General features: G+C 46.7%; 1 protein-coding gene across 3 annotated transcripts in view; it reads right to left on the bottom strand.

The window, feature by feature from the left end:
* The window catches only part of STX3 (syntaxin 3), a 53,560-nt gene extending 38,417 nt beyond the window's left edge, over positions 1–15,143 (bottom strand). For 2 of the 3 annotated variants that reach the window (XM_027771431.1, XM_006147403.3), the window contains exon 1: positions 15,022–15,143. In XM_027771431.1, the coding sequence (XP_027627232.1) occupies positions 15,022–15,051 (30 nt within the window). In that variant the 5' untranslated portion in view covers positions 15,052–15,143. Of the gene's footprint in view, positions 1–6,436; positions 6,574–15,021 lie in introns of those variants that run through there. The other variant, XM_027771432.1, reaches the window with a different exon arrangement.
* Between the last annotated feature and the right edge of the window lie 6 nt (positions 15,144–15,149).

Below are 15,149 nucleotides of genomic sequence, written 5' to 3'. Positions count from 1 at the left end.
AAAAAAAAAAAAAAAAAAAAAAAGAGAATCCCCTGTGAGACGAACTGTCTTCTACAAGAAGTTCTCATACTACAGGGTAAGTCACTACGGTCAGTTCCACAGCATCGCAATGGCCGGTGTTCTGCACCTGGCTCTGTCACATGCTAGTCACTGAGCCCTAAAGAGTTCATTGAACATCTCTGAGCCTCGATCTCCTTATCTGCAACACAGGAATCATAGTGTGTTGCTGGACCCTGCCTGAGAAGTAGCTTCTATAGCCTTGCAACAGCCTCCTACCCACTCTGTTCTCTCTGCTCCAACCCCATTATGTCCCTGTTTCCCAACAGAGGATGGTTCCCTATCACCTGCTGGCTAAGGTCAAAGTCCTCAGCTTGTCTGTCAAGATCTTTGGCAGCTGGCCACAGTCATGCTGTTCGTCCTATTTCCCAGTGCTCCCCACCAGGTGCCTTCTGCACACATCACATCAATTCCTGCTCCTGGCCTTCTATTAGCACTATCCCCTCATTCCCTAGCACCACCAATATATGGATAACTGGAATGTTTCTCACCCTCCTCTGCTATCCAGACTCAATCTGCAAGGCTTAGTTCAAGTCCCACTTCCCCATAAAACTTTCCCCACTTCATTTTCACCTAATGGTTTTGTGAGGTGTAATCTCAACTCCATGCTCAATGTTAAGCAACTTAAGGTCAAGAACAGTATCTCACAAGTCTTAGCTCCAAGGACTGGGCGTCTAAAAAGTAAGTAGGCATCAACTGACTGTCACGTTCAACGTGATGTTCATGATGTTCAACATGGGTGCATACCTATCAGCACTGCTAAAGTGTAAGGTACTCCTGGGTTTTACAACCACAGAGAGGTTCCCTGCAAAATCCACTCAACCCTTTCTCTGCCTCCTTCATCTCTAAAAATTAATACTGTCTGGCAGGGCTGTTGTGAGGATTAAGTAAGATAGTATTTTAAAACTCCTTATGCAATGTCTAGCACACAGTAAGAATTCGACAAAGTGGAATCATGTATAAGACCTAGCCTACTTCTCTATTGCTTTAACCTAGATCTAAGGTTTAACCTACATTTTAAGGAGAAAGAGACGAAAGATACGAAACTTTAATAACTGAATGCAATCTTAAGCCTTTTTCCCCCCATCAAATCCTCTCACTTAGAGATGGGGGCACTGAAGTCCTAAGACCACATTATAAGTCACCGGTACAGCGGGAATAGAACCCAGGTTTCTGGGTTTCACACATAATATTTTCCACTGTCACATGTCACTTCCAAAAAATGTAAAATAATAAAGACTAAGTTTATTCCAGGTCAGAAAATGCAAGGAAGAGGTCATTATCACATGTTATCTGGAGTCCCATGAAACTGGAACCACCACCAGGCTTCCCTCCAGTGGACTCTGTCCGACCCCTGGGCAATGGCTTCTTCCCTTTGACAATGGTGGGATCTTACAGACCAAGGGTATCACAAGACCCATGAGCAAAGCACGCACACAGTGCTCTTTATCTTCAGTCCACATGACTGAGCTTAGCAGAGAAGAGAACTTCAGCATCTTTATCAAAGAATCAAAGCATGTGGCAATAGGAACGTTGCAGTACCGCAATATCACCACAGTAACAAACGTACAGGAGAACCACGAACCCAGGCACCCACTTCCTCCCCTCCCCAGCCTCCCAATGCCTCTCAGGTCAAGGAATGGGAAAATCTGGAGGGTGAGGGGTAAGGGAGGGTCCCAGAGATTTGATTATTACATATTATACACATGCTTTAAAAACCACTGTAGCCCCCCAAAATGTACAACAATCATAGGCAAACCAGAAACTAGAAAGGACTGAGAGGTGAGAGCTATCGTCAATGAAATAGCAACACTGAGTTACAACCTGGGATTTAGCTCCCCTTGGTCCCACCCTTCACTGTGCCCCAAAATTCAAGGACAGCCAAGGCTATGACTTCATCTCTAGAGAGAAAGAAAAAGAGTTCAGGGCCCCAGAACTCTACTTGAAGAGACTTAACCTGCAATTCCTCTCAGTGTTCATTGCCTTGCTCTCAATTGCTTTCTCTGTCTTCTTCTGTCAGCCATGAGTCCTTTTCATTAGCTCAAAAAATTAATGAAAATATTTGCCACTATAGAGCCCCTATAGAGCCCCTGCTGAATGGCCACAGCACCGTAGCTGCTTTATGTACACCGAGTCAACGAATCCCATCTACCTCTTGTAGTTGAGAACCTGCAGGTCAGGCAGGTTATAAGATAATCAAGGTCTCCCAGCTACTGATTTACAGAACTAGGGCTCAAGCTGAGGTCGTCTGTCCTAAGCCCTTCTTACGGTACTGCATTCTGCTGAAAGCAGCCTGTCACCACCGAGTGCAGCCAGGGCTCAGAGGAGCAACAGTCCAGCCCTGCAGAAATCTCCAGCTGGGAGAGAGGAGCTGTGGGCCCTGGGGATAGCACTTGTCTCCGTTAAGCCTTGGTTTTCTCACCAAGTAAGGAGATTAGCTTTTCAGCGCTGCTCTGTGGAACCCCAGGATACCTCCCAGGTGCCTCAGAAACCACCCATGGTAGTCAGGGACTACCCCAGGTGGGTCTCCTGGGCCTCGTCCTTCTTCAATCTGCATAGCATCACTTGTATCTGCTTTAAACACTAGGCTTGAATATAAGATTTTATTTTAAGAAATAGTCCTGTTGTCAAAAAAAAAAAGAGGGAAAAAAAAAAAGAAAGGAAAGGAAGGAAGGAAAAGAAAGGTGGAAAATCACCAAAGTAGATCATCGGATGTCTCCAAGAAGAAAGAAAAACAAGGGAGTTCCAAAGCTAAAACATGGTGAGTGGTAAGTTTAAATTGTTAGCATTTCCTTGAGGATCTTTACTAACCAGAGCAGCAGGACAGATGAAAGGAAGATCACACCATTTACCAGCTCTCTGCTAGGCCGGATGGAGATGACTGGGTCCCAGGGGGGAAAAAAAAAAAAACAGAAAGCTCAAGAGATCCCAGGCAAGTTTCTGGGTGGAAAAAATAACAGAAGAGACAGGCATCTGGTTCTTAACCTCCCACCATGAGAAATTAAAGGATGGTGGGCTGGTGGGCCAGGACTCTCCGGGCGCGAGGAGTGGGTACAAATTCTTGTACCTTTTCCTCTTCACATTCAAACAGCTCTTTGCTCTAGAGACAGACTCTCCTTTCTAACCCAGATTTTCTCCTGACAAATGGATTCAAAGAGACAATGCCATCTGGTCTTTCTGGTCCTTGCTGCCCAACTGCCCCACCTGTCTCCCTCTAGGATGACGGTCTGTGGATTCCTAAAGACAAGCACCACCATTTACAAGGTTTCCAGACACACTCATTCACACCTGCAGGCGCATGCTGCCCATTGTTTTTCCCAGTCCCTCTCCTTTCATTTAAAGGGGCGGAAATTCCAAGTGAGCGTGTACAGTCACTGCGTGCTCTCTGTTCCCCATTTATCCAGTCAGATGACCCTGCCCGGTGCCCAGTTCTCCCTGTTACTCTGTGTTTTCTCCTCCAGTGAAACCCTCCCAGAAAGAACACTTCCCCTTTCCCCTGAACTGCATTCCCCAACCCCTGTCAGATGAATCAAGAGGAAACAGGCAGCTGATGATACCCTAAGTGAGCCTTGTGCTTTTACTTTCAAGATGTTCAAGCTGGAGAATTGGAGGCAAGATCGAGCCCTATTTGAAACATGAAGATACGGAGGAATAAACTGAGATTAGGCCAAGGAGGTGAGTCTGTGGACAGCTAGAGAAAGCCAAAGTCCCTAAAGACCCCCACCTTGCTTTCTGCTGTAAGAATAAGAGTAGATAATAGCGTGTGTGCATGTGTAATTGCAGGTTCTCCCATGGTTTCAAATATATTATTTAACTCTTACATCCACTCTCTGAGGGGGAAGTGTTGCTTTCTCTATTTACAGAGGAGACAACTGTTTGAGGAGGTTAAATAATTCATCCAAAGCAATTCAGCTAAGAGCATCATTAGGTCTCAAAGGCAGATCTGGGGGAACCCAGGGCCGCCCCTCTCACCTCTACACCTTAGTTGAAGGCACCCTTCCTGCCCTGACTAAGCAGCATACCCTTCCTATTTCAGATGCTGCTGCAACATCTGTAAAACTGAACTGGATTAATCTACACATGTGAATGAAAGAAACACCAGTGGGTATAACCCTGTGGGTGTGAGAATATGCACGGAGACAGAGTTACATCTGACTGAGCAGAAAACTCAGCTCTGCCCCTTAGCAGTCACGTGATCTTCATCTTGTTACTTAACGTCTCTGTACCTTGGTGTCCTTGTTTGTAATATGACATGAATAATCTGCTCAGAGAATTGCTGTGCAGATTGGGCCAGCCAGTGGCATGATGATGAAGGTGAATGGATCCCACATAGTTGACTCTGTGGTTCAAATCCTGGACCCAGCAGCTTGGGGAACATGCTAGACACATGTGCATATGCACCCAGTCCTGAAAGGTGAAATGGAGGAGAATAGACTGCAACATGCCATCACCCCTGAGGGGTGGTTTCTCACTTTCCCTCTCTCTATCTCCAGTGATCACAAATACCCTCTAGGAAAAAAAATATATAATAGAGATTGTTGTGAAAATTAAATCAGTTAAAATATTACATGTGAAATGTGTAGAGTGTTTAAAGGAACAATGGATACATATTAAATGCCCAAGACCATGCCAGGCCTTGTTTTCTCTAAGAGGGGTTTCTGCTGAAGATATGACTCTAATGACAACTCTTAGAAGGTGACAGCAAATGTCTCAGGAAGAGGAACTTTCACTGGAATTTACTTCATTTATTTTAAATATTTCATTTTTCTACTTCATGCATTCAAAGAAACAGAGGTCCCTCTGAATTCTGCTTCAGCTACATGCTCACAAATTTTGATGTTTACTGTTCTCATCATTCATTTCTAATTTTCTTTTTATATCATTGTAATTTTCTTTATTCATAATAGAGTATGTGTGTGCACTCACACGAGAATGAGAGGCACACAGACAGGAGCACCCTCCACAGGATCTGGTCATGCCATGATCACCTTCCTCCAACGCTCCAGCCCACTAGATCCTCAACGCTCATGCATGACTAGCACGTTTCAGGAAGAAGAGGCCAGAGATCTGCACTGTGGTCACCATGGGGGATCCAGCTTCTCCTGAGCAGCACATGACAACTGCACCACAGAGCTGGTCCTGTTTGGTTTCCTTTTAACCCAAGAGTTATTTAGAAAGATATTATTAAATGTCCGGAGTAAGTTAGCCTAAGGACTATTATCATGCTGTTAACTTCTAGTTCTATCATTGTTGGTGAGCGTGGCCCCTAGGACTCAAATCCTATGGAATCTGACATCTTCTTTGTGTACATGACCAATGTTTCTTAATCTTCTAAGTGTTCTTCAGAAGAACCTACAGCCCACCACAGTGATGCAGGCTGCTAAAATGCTGAGCTCTGCAGGTTGGGGCCACATGGGAGGCCTGGCTTTGTCTCCCAGTCCAACCGAAAGGCCAGGCATGGTGGTGTAAGTCTGTAATCCTAGCGCCCCAGGAGGCTAGGTCATGGGGATCATGACCTCAACACTGGCCTGGATAACACGGTGAGACCCTGTCTAAAAAGGAGCCAGGTGTGGTGGTGCAGCTATCTTGTCTGCTGAGAGGCTGAGGTGGGAGAATCACAACAGAGTAAGATCCTGTCTTTAAAAAAAAAAAAAAAAACAGGAGAGAGAAAGAACTTATATTCTGTTTGTCATATATAAAAATCATTGAAGTTCCATTTCCACATGCTATGTCATCCTATCTGCTTTTGCCTCCCAGGACTTGAGCCAGGTCTTGGGTAGAAGCAGTGAAAAGTCTCAAAAAAGGAAAGAGAAAAAGATAGCATCTGGGTAGATGCTATCTATACAAACGAGGAATCTGTGGTTAGAAAGGTTCATTCTTCCAGAATCACACAGTTAATGAGGAACAAAGTCTGTACTGAAACCCTGCTTGGTCCAATCCAATGTTCACTACTGCATTAAGTTAAAGAGGGATCTCAGGGTCTCATAACCAACCACCACACCCACAAACCTCTCATTACAAGGGTCCATGCAGATCAATAAATCTGTTATTCATTCATCTGAAAGTAATTATTGACTACTCAACATTTGCCCAGCAGTATAAGATGCTGGAGAGACACAGAACAAACCCAGTACCCTCTGCTCCCGAGGGTCTCGCCTGCTATGATGGGAAGCAGAGCAGACAGGTGATGAAATCACCACATGATGAGTGAGGGCAGCATTTAACCCAAGGACTAACATACCTGGGAGAAGACAGGAACCCAACTCCACCTGAATTCAAGGTAGAGCCTGGAAAGGGACAGCCTAATAGAGAATGTTTGCAGAAGGCACTCCTGGGGGAAATTTTGAAGATTCAGTAGATTTACACACAGGAAACTTACAAGACGGCCATCACGGTGAGAAGATGACACCTGCTTCTTGCTCTCTCAACCGAGGAGCCATTCAAGGAGATTCAAATACCTTCTTCTTCCTCCTGAAGAGCTCAGGGACCCATTTAGGTCCTTCCTCTCCTATCCCAGGCTTCTTCACTCTCTGACCTCCTTCCTGTCCTGGCCCCCCACAGCACCTCCACAGAGGTCAGTTCTCAAGGACACACAGAGGAGGAAGGAAGGAACTAACAGTGTCTTACTCCATCCTCTGCCCTCTCCTCAACCCTTGGCCTCTGACCCATAACCTCTCCTGCTCTGGTCAGTCCTTTTAGAGTACTTAAATAATAGTTCAACGAGCAGCATTCACTGAACACTCAATGTGTGCCAAGGATTCTCCTAAGACGTGATTTACATTGGGACCAGCAGTTAGCATAATGGCTATGTCGACCACGTAGTCGACCGCGGTTCGAGTCCCGGACCCGGTGACTTAAAACTCACGCCGGGCGCGTGTGCATGCGTGCCCAAGATCCCGAGAGGAGAATGGAGGAGAAGGGATTGCGGCGTGGCCATCCCCCCTGGGGGTTGATTTCCTGCTTCCTATCTCTCTGTCTCTCTCTGACTGTCTGGCAAGCGCACACGCCCTATAGCAAAAAACCTTTCCAAAAAAGAAAAAAAAAAAAAAAAAAGACGTGATTTACATTGACACAACATTTATTCTCTACCCCAATCTTCTGGGGACACTCCCCATCTTAGAACTGAGACAACCAAATTATAAAGAAGCCAAGTAACCTGCACAAGATCTAGCAGGGAGTGCCTGAGCTAGGAGGGCCTGGGCTGCTGGCTGCAGAGTCTTTGTTCTCAACCATCCCGTAGTAATGCCTCTTAACAGCTACCCCACCCCCAGCCCAGCTGTAGCAGGCAGCAGGAGCCACAGGAAACGCACTCCCAAAGCACTGTACAGCAGATGCCATACCCACAAGGTCATGAGAAACCAGGAAAAGCCTGAGAAACTGTCACAGTGCACAGGAAGCCAGAGAGACAAGACAACTGAATGCAAAGTAGTATCCTGGCTGGGATCCTAGACCAGAAAAAAGAACATTAGTGGGAAAACTGGTGAAATCCAAATAAAGTCTGCAGTTTCAGGAATGGTAATGTACCGATATCAGTCTCTTCGTTTTGATAATAAGTGAATGCTCTAATGTAAGATGCTAACAATGGGAGAAACCAGGTGAGTGGTAGATAAGAACTCTCCGTACTGTCTTTTACCTTGTTTGTAAATCTAAAAATAGTCTAAAATAAAAGTTTATTTTAAAAGAAAAAAAAAAAAGCAAAAACCTGATGCCAGGCCAAGCTGCCCTAACCCAGACGGCTGAGCATACCCAGACAGTGTATGCACCACTGATCTGTTTAGGTGGGGATTGAACTTCAGTCGGTTTCCACCCAGACTGGGGAACACGGCCATGGAAATGCCCCAGTGCTAGAAAGCAGGCTGCCCTAACAGTGGAGACACTGGTGAGAGAAGGAGATTGCAGAGGAGTCTAATAATAAAGGTGGCTGCAGACAAGGCCCTTTGGGGGACTACAGAATATCCCCACTACCCACTGGATGGCTTGGTTTACACCTTTCCCGTCTCTGGGCTAAGGAAGAGACAGAATAGGCATGCATGGTCTATGTTTCTCAGAACACACACTCTAACAGGACAGGCACTTCTGAAATTGCAATACCACAAAATTGCTTTTATAAATCAGCTAAAATAAAGTTGGTGGGGATGCCAAGGAAGGCCTGGTCAGTTGTCAGCCTGGGAAACTTCCACGTAGTGAAGACACTGGAACTGAGTGTTATAGGATGAGTACAATTTTGCCAAGGGAAAACATGGAGTCGCTAGATTTTCACTGCGGTACCCACTTCTCCCTCCATGTCTTGCTGAAGGAGGGCAACCCTCCTTGTCATCTTGGGCAGGGAATTTAGGCAGACCTAGGAGCCTTAGAACTTCTCTGTACTTGATGAATCAGTGACCTCTGGCTTCATTAGCATATTTATAAGTTCCCTGAGTAAATGTTCCACTTCAGGCAGGTAACATTTTAGCAAGCTGTAAGGAATGGAGCAAGGAAAGTTGTAACAATGAATAATGAGTGGGTAAGGGTCAAGCTTGACCATCTGTTGATCATCCAAAAGAAAAGGTTTACTACACGTGCACCACACAGAGCACTAGGTACTGGGGCCCCACAGGGACATCATTTCTGCCATTGCCTCACAGGTGTGGTGTAGTCGAGGAGATGATGAAATACAGATAAGAAGAAGCAAGACAGACGTGTTCACTTCTTGATCCCTTCACTACTTGATGAGGAGCACAGTCAAATCTAAGATTCAAATCCCTCATCTGTAAAACGGGAATAATATATCACAATACCTGGCTTGAGAAAAGGGAAGCAAGGCACCTAATGCAAATCCTGTCAATAACAAGTAGCTGCTCAGGGCCAGCAGGTGGCAGGGTGGCTAGGGTGCTAGGACTCCCACATGGCAGACCACAGTTTAAGCTCCAGATCCAGCAGCTTGAGAATCACAACAGACATGAGTGTGTGCATGCCCCAAATCCCAAGAAGAGAATGGAGGAGAAGGGATTGTGGTGTGGCCACTCCCTGAAGGGTGATTCTCACTTTTCCTCTCTCTGTCTCTCTCGCTCTTTCTGTGTCTCCCTCTGGTGAGCACACATGCCCTATGGGAAAAAAATTAATAAACAAATAATAAGTAACTGCTCAATAAAGGGTTACTATTACTGTAGTTGATATGATAACAAGTATTAGGACCATCTATCTTAAATACAATGGAACAAAGAAGATAAAAGAAATGCAACTCATAAAAAAAAATTGAAAGTGTTTCAAACCCACTCCATGGTAACAAAAAAACCCACTAATTTAATATAAGACAAATATTTTGCTCAAAGTAACATACAGTCCATGTGAGTGCTGCAATGGAGGGAGAGTATTCTCATCTGTCCTGAGAGAGTATGGCACTAAAGAATGAGTTTTGGAAGGATGGGTAGGAATTCTGACAAAAGGTAGGGAGAGAGGACAATATGAACAAGCGTCTCTCCCTTCTCCTGTCAGTTCCCCAACCTCCCCCACACTCACAGGAATAAAAATAAAATTAATCCCCTTCTCTCATCCAAGCATTTTCTCTTCTGCCTGATGGCTCTGTAATCCCCGCTCAATCCTCCTCACTCTCATCCCAGCCTGGCTTGTCTGCTCACAGCAAAGCAGCTCTCCCGGGGAATGAATCTTCCCAGGTACGGAGGGGAGGGGAGGAAGAAATCTTAACTAGTAAGATATCTTATCGGTAAAGACGTGGATGGATTCTCAATGAAAGGGCAAGCTGATGCATTAACATTTCTTTATGATCCAAAGCATCAGCACACAGTAGGGGCTCAGTCAATATTTACTGAATGAATTAAGTGTTAAAGAGAGGTTCAGCTCCATATTTCTGATAATATATAAGGTGGTCAGAAAAGTCATGATGCATTTTTGCATAGAAAAACACATCATGACTTTTCCAACAACCTAATAATATTTTAATATTATCCTGAGGAATTCTGACCTCATAGAGATCCTGGAACTTCCAGTAGGAAAGGAGGCCAAGGATAACTTTAGAATGCAGCAAAACACATGCTAGAACAAAGTAAAAACAATAAAGATCATACGAAATGCAGAGGGCAGCAGCCAAGATATGCTGGTGTGCGCTACCCACCCACGACGCTGATCAGAGACTTCTTTTTCTTGAATGTTTGCCACAGAGCGCATGTCACCAGAGACAGACAAAGAGAGGGAAGGTAAGAAATCACCCTCCCAGGGAGGATGGTCACACTGCCATTCCTTCTTCTCTAGTCTCCTCTCAGGACTGGGCATGTGCACACACATTCTTGGCATAATTTTCACACTGCAGACTTCAGGACTCGAACTGCAGATAGGCCATGTGGGATCCAGTGCCATAACCACCATGCCACCTTCTGGCACCTGGATTAGGGTTTTATGATCGACAGTATCCCGCTGGGCATGATCTTAGGCAGAATTACGCAAGGTCCTGGCCTTAAAGAGTGAACACCGGACCTTTAGAGCTTAGTGGCTGAATTCATTGGTGTGTCCCAGGTGCTGGCTCTGGAGGCGTCAGTACACCCACGTCATTTCTGGACCTTCGTAGATCAGTCTCCAAGGGGATGCAAAGTCCTTGACCCCTGTGCCATACCTCACTGGCTTCTCCACGAGCATCACTCTACCTCTGTGGGGTTTCTGATGTTTGTTTGTTTTGTTTTCATGAAATACATTTCTTTGTTTTCCTTCTGCAACTATGTACTCCTTATCTCTCTTGAAAGATTTTTTTTTCTTTTTTTTGCTGTGGGTGCACGTGCTCACCAAAGAGACAGCAAGAAAGAAATCACTCCCCCAGGGGGATGGCCTTCTCCTCCATTCTCCTCTGGGATCTTGGGCATGCACACACATGCGCCCGGTGTGAATTTGAAGTGACCAGGTCCAGGACTCAAACCATCATCCACTAGGTGGTAGTCCAGTGATGTAACCATTATGCCATCTGCTGGTCCCACCATGTACTCTAAAAGACCTGAACTCTCATATAATTCTGCCTCATGCTTGGAACATACAGGTCAGAAAACCTGACTGGTGTTTAGCCAATACCATATATGCATGTATGCCTCGCACATGTTGTATGTTTTATGATGGTTTATACATGAAGCACTCACCAATGCAGGAATTACTGAAAAATATCTAGGATCCTCACTTAAGAGACTACAGACATCTGAAGAGATGAGATTAGACTTGAAGAGGGATCTGAGCTCAAGCATTACTTTACCTGGGAATCCCACCACCCCCATACCTATCTCCCAGAGGCCAGCCCACAGGATCTTCCTGTGGCTGCTTCTATCAGAAAAATGGGGGACCAGCAGTTGGCATAATGGCTATGTCGCTGGACTCATGTGTAGTCAACCACGGTGGCTTAAACTCACGCCAGATGTGTGTGCGTGCATGACCTAGATCCCAAGAAGAGAAGGGAGGAGAAGGGATTGTGGTATGGCCATCCCCCCTGAGGGGTGATTTCTCACTTTCTGTCTCTCTGTCTCTCTCTGTCCTTCTGGTGAGTACATGCGCCCTGTAGCAAAAACCTCTCCAAAAAAAAAAGCATCACGAGATCTATTTGCTATGTGTCTCTACCTGACTGAATTTCCTAAGGGCCAGGAATATGTGCTAATCACCACTATACCCCAGCACCAACTGCAGGGTCTGGTACACAGTAGGGACACAATAAATGTTTACTGAATAAAAAGAAAGCTAGGCAAAAGGTCCCTGAACCAGGAATTGTGCAGATTCAGTGGATTCAAAGTTCACTTGTGAGAAATCAGGGAGAACCACCTTCTGAGATAGGCTGGGTGTAGGCAGCACATTCCTGTACATTCCTGGCAAGCCTGTCCTAAGTCACTGAAGACTCAGGAGCCAACCTGGAGCAGCCATGCAAGAGACAAAGGTGAGCCAGGTCTTGAAACTATGGCCTCAGGAAGGTAAGCCCTTTGTGTGGACCATGCTTCTGGTGGGCCAAGTTCGGAGAACTCACATTTACTGCAGTGGGTGACTGTCAGGGATGATCTCATTCACCTTCACGAAGGCCCTATGAGAAAGGATGATGGTCCATCCAGTTTACAGGTGCAACTCTGAGGCCTCAGTCCTCAGGGACCCCAGAGTCTTAGGATGGGCTCACAATGATGCTTAAAGACAGGTTCGCAAAGCAGTGAGGAGGGTTTAGGATAGGCTCAGAAACAATGACGTATTTTATAGAACCACACATTCCAAACGCCTTAAATCTCCTAGTTTACCTCTCCTTCAGAGAGATACACGAATTCCTCTATCATGAACATCCCAACAAGCTTCTTGCCTCCCTCCCATGCCAGAGGGTTCACTACCTTTCCAGTCAACCTACCTCATCCTTGGGCCACTCTGACTACTGAAAATACTTTCTTACAAATTCCTGATTTCTGCTACTGACCCCACATATTTTCCTTATATCTACATGGAGCAAGGCTAACCTTGTGCACGTGACAGCTCCACAGCGATGTGGAGGCAGTTATCACCTCTCCCCCGGGGGTTTAGAAAGATCGCTGCAAAAGGAGATTGCACAGGCTGGTCATGTGAAATTTCTTTCATGCTGGTTAACGAATGCTTTTCCTTGATAAGAGGAATTAGAAGATGTCATAGCTTTGCAGTGAGGTCAATCCCAAGATGGGGAAGCAGGGAGGGTGGCGATGGCTGGGGAGGTGAATTAGAGACCCAAATCCACACAAACCTGAACAACCATCTTCATGGAAAACGATAATGCAGCAGGGGCTTCTTAACTAGTAAGATACCTTACCAAGAAAGAAGGATAGAATCTCAATGAAAACCATGCTGATAGCTAACTATTGGTTCACCAAACTCCCGGTTTTACAAAGACGGGATCAAGAAACAGAGGCAAAGCAGCGCAAAGGACCACCACTCTTACGAGGCAGGACCATAACTAAAACCTTGAGCCTGCAACCCAGTTCTCTTCGCACTACACCACCAGGCATCTCCCTGCTCCAGAAAGCTACAGCAGCCACTCGTGACCTCAGAACATGCGCGTAATAACAGCACCAGCTACAGGCTCACATTCACGTTTCCAAGGGGTAAAGGGAAGAAATGTATCAGCTCCGTTTTACAGAGGATGACCATGAGGCGCAGAGTGGCAAAAAGACTTCTCAGGTTCTCTGGCAAATTGGATTTATTCTTGGAACTCAAAGCTCAGTTAAGACTCTGCTCCTTCATTGACGATGAGCTATTGAAAGAGACTATGTAGTATCTTTCCCTCAAAACAGATTTCCTAACTCAAGGAAGGGACGGCCCCTGTCCGCTGCGCTGTTTTGCACTGTTTTCTAACCGTTTTATAAGCTGGATGTGCTGATAAAGAACAATCTTCAAAACCAAGTTCTTCTTTCCTTCCTGCCTCCCCAGCCAGCATACTTCAAGGAACAGTGACAGACTCCTGGTTCCTGGTGGTGCCCTGACCGGCTCTGTGACCTGGGGCATCCCTCCTACACAGACCAAGCTCCAATTTTCCCATCTTTAAAAACAGGGGCAATAAATGGCCCTTTGGCAACCAGGATGCGGTAGACTCAGATGACAAAGAGTAAGTGTGGAGACGAGAGGCCCACAGTTAGCAGCTGGTCCTTTGCTTTTTTCATAGTTCCAGCTGCCTTGCCACCTTCCCTACTGCCCAGAGCCGGTGAAAGGGCCATGAAGGTCTCCCCCAAGCAAGGGAGAGGAAAGAGAAACAATTGTGACACCCTTCCAATAGCCCTCAACACTTGTATTTTCCAAACAGCACTGAACAGTCATTAGCACAATATCTATTATTTGTGTTTGAGTCCTGTGCCACACACCACGTAAAGGGTTTTTCTACATGCTCTGCTGCTTTTAGTCCTCACAACTACTCATTTTACAGATGACAAAACCTAGTCTTAGAGTTTAAGGGACAGCCAGTCGGCAGTGAAGCCAGGAAGCACTCCAATCCTAACCCAGTCAGGTGCATCTCAAAACTGCAATGTGCTCATGAATCAACTGAAGCAGAGTAACAGATTCTGCGTCTGTAGGTCCAGACTGGGGCCTAAACTGCCACACTTCTAACAAGCTCCCTAATAGTACACCCTGAGATGTTTTTAAAGGCGAGATTCTAAATTCCATTAAAGTAGAGCCTGTGTCACGGAATCCCCAAGGCTTAGCACTGGACATGCTCCAAATACTGTCAATAACCACTTACTGAATGAGTCAATGAATATCTGGCTCAAAAGCCCATGCTTTAACACTTCTCAATATCCAAGTGCCATTAGGTTCATTCCATCCTCAGCTCCCTAAGGTGTGATCGCTACCATTTGCCAGACCAGGAAACAAGCTGAAAAGTGTTAAGTGGCCTAAGGTTTTACAGGCTTTGCACAGCAGGGGGTGGTCTGCCTTCAGACCCTTTGCCCGGAGCACACCAGTCCCAAGGGATGTGAGGGGAATGATTCCAGGCCAAGGGGTGGGGTGGTGAGGACCCACCCCAGCATGTGGCTGAAGAGGTCACCAGGGTGCTCTGCGCTGGTCCCCGGGGGTAAAGGCAGCAGGCCGGTGCTCCCCAAGAGGGAAACAAGACGGAAGGAGAAGGCTGGTTCTGGGCTTAATGCCAGGCAGCAGCGGGCAGATGGTGAGGTGGCCCCTAAGCTCACGGGAAGCCCCACTGGGCTCAAGCACCCCCTGCGGGTCCCAGCTCTGGACAGACGCTGTCCAGCTTAGGAAGTGGGAAGGTTAGAGGCGTTCGGGGAAATCGCTGCCTAGCGATGAATCACCCAGCACATGACCCCGCCAGGGAGGGGAGGGTGAGGAACCGGCTCAGGATGCGGCGGGGGCTTGGAGAGGTCAGGCCTCGAGCCCAGCCCGCTTCGGCCATGATCTGGGGGGTGAAAAGAAGCCCCTCTCTCACGCAGTTCCACCTCCAGGCAGCCCCATGCAATCCCCGCCGTCAGGGTTCCCGGGGGCGACCGGACTCACGGCCTTGAGCTGCTCCAGCCGGTCCTTCATCCTGGTGCCCAGGCGCCCCGAGGCAGGTAGCGCGTCCCAGGTGAGAGCGTCCCAGGTGAGGGGCCGGAAGTGGCGGCTGGGCCTGGCCGGGGCGACAG

This window comes from Tupaia chinensis, unplaced genomic scaffold (genome assembly GCF_000334495.1).
Source record: "Tupaia chinensis unplaced genomic scaffold, TupChi_1.0 Scaffold000213_1, whole genome shotgun sequence".
NCBI lineage: Eukaryota > Metazoa > Chordata > Mammalia > Scandentia > Tupaiidae > Tupaia > Tupaia belangeri.
This window is presented reverse-complemented; position numbering and strand designations above follow the sequence as displayed.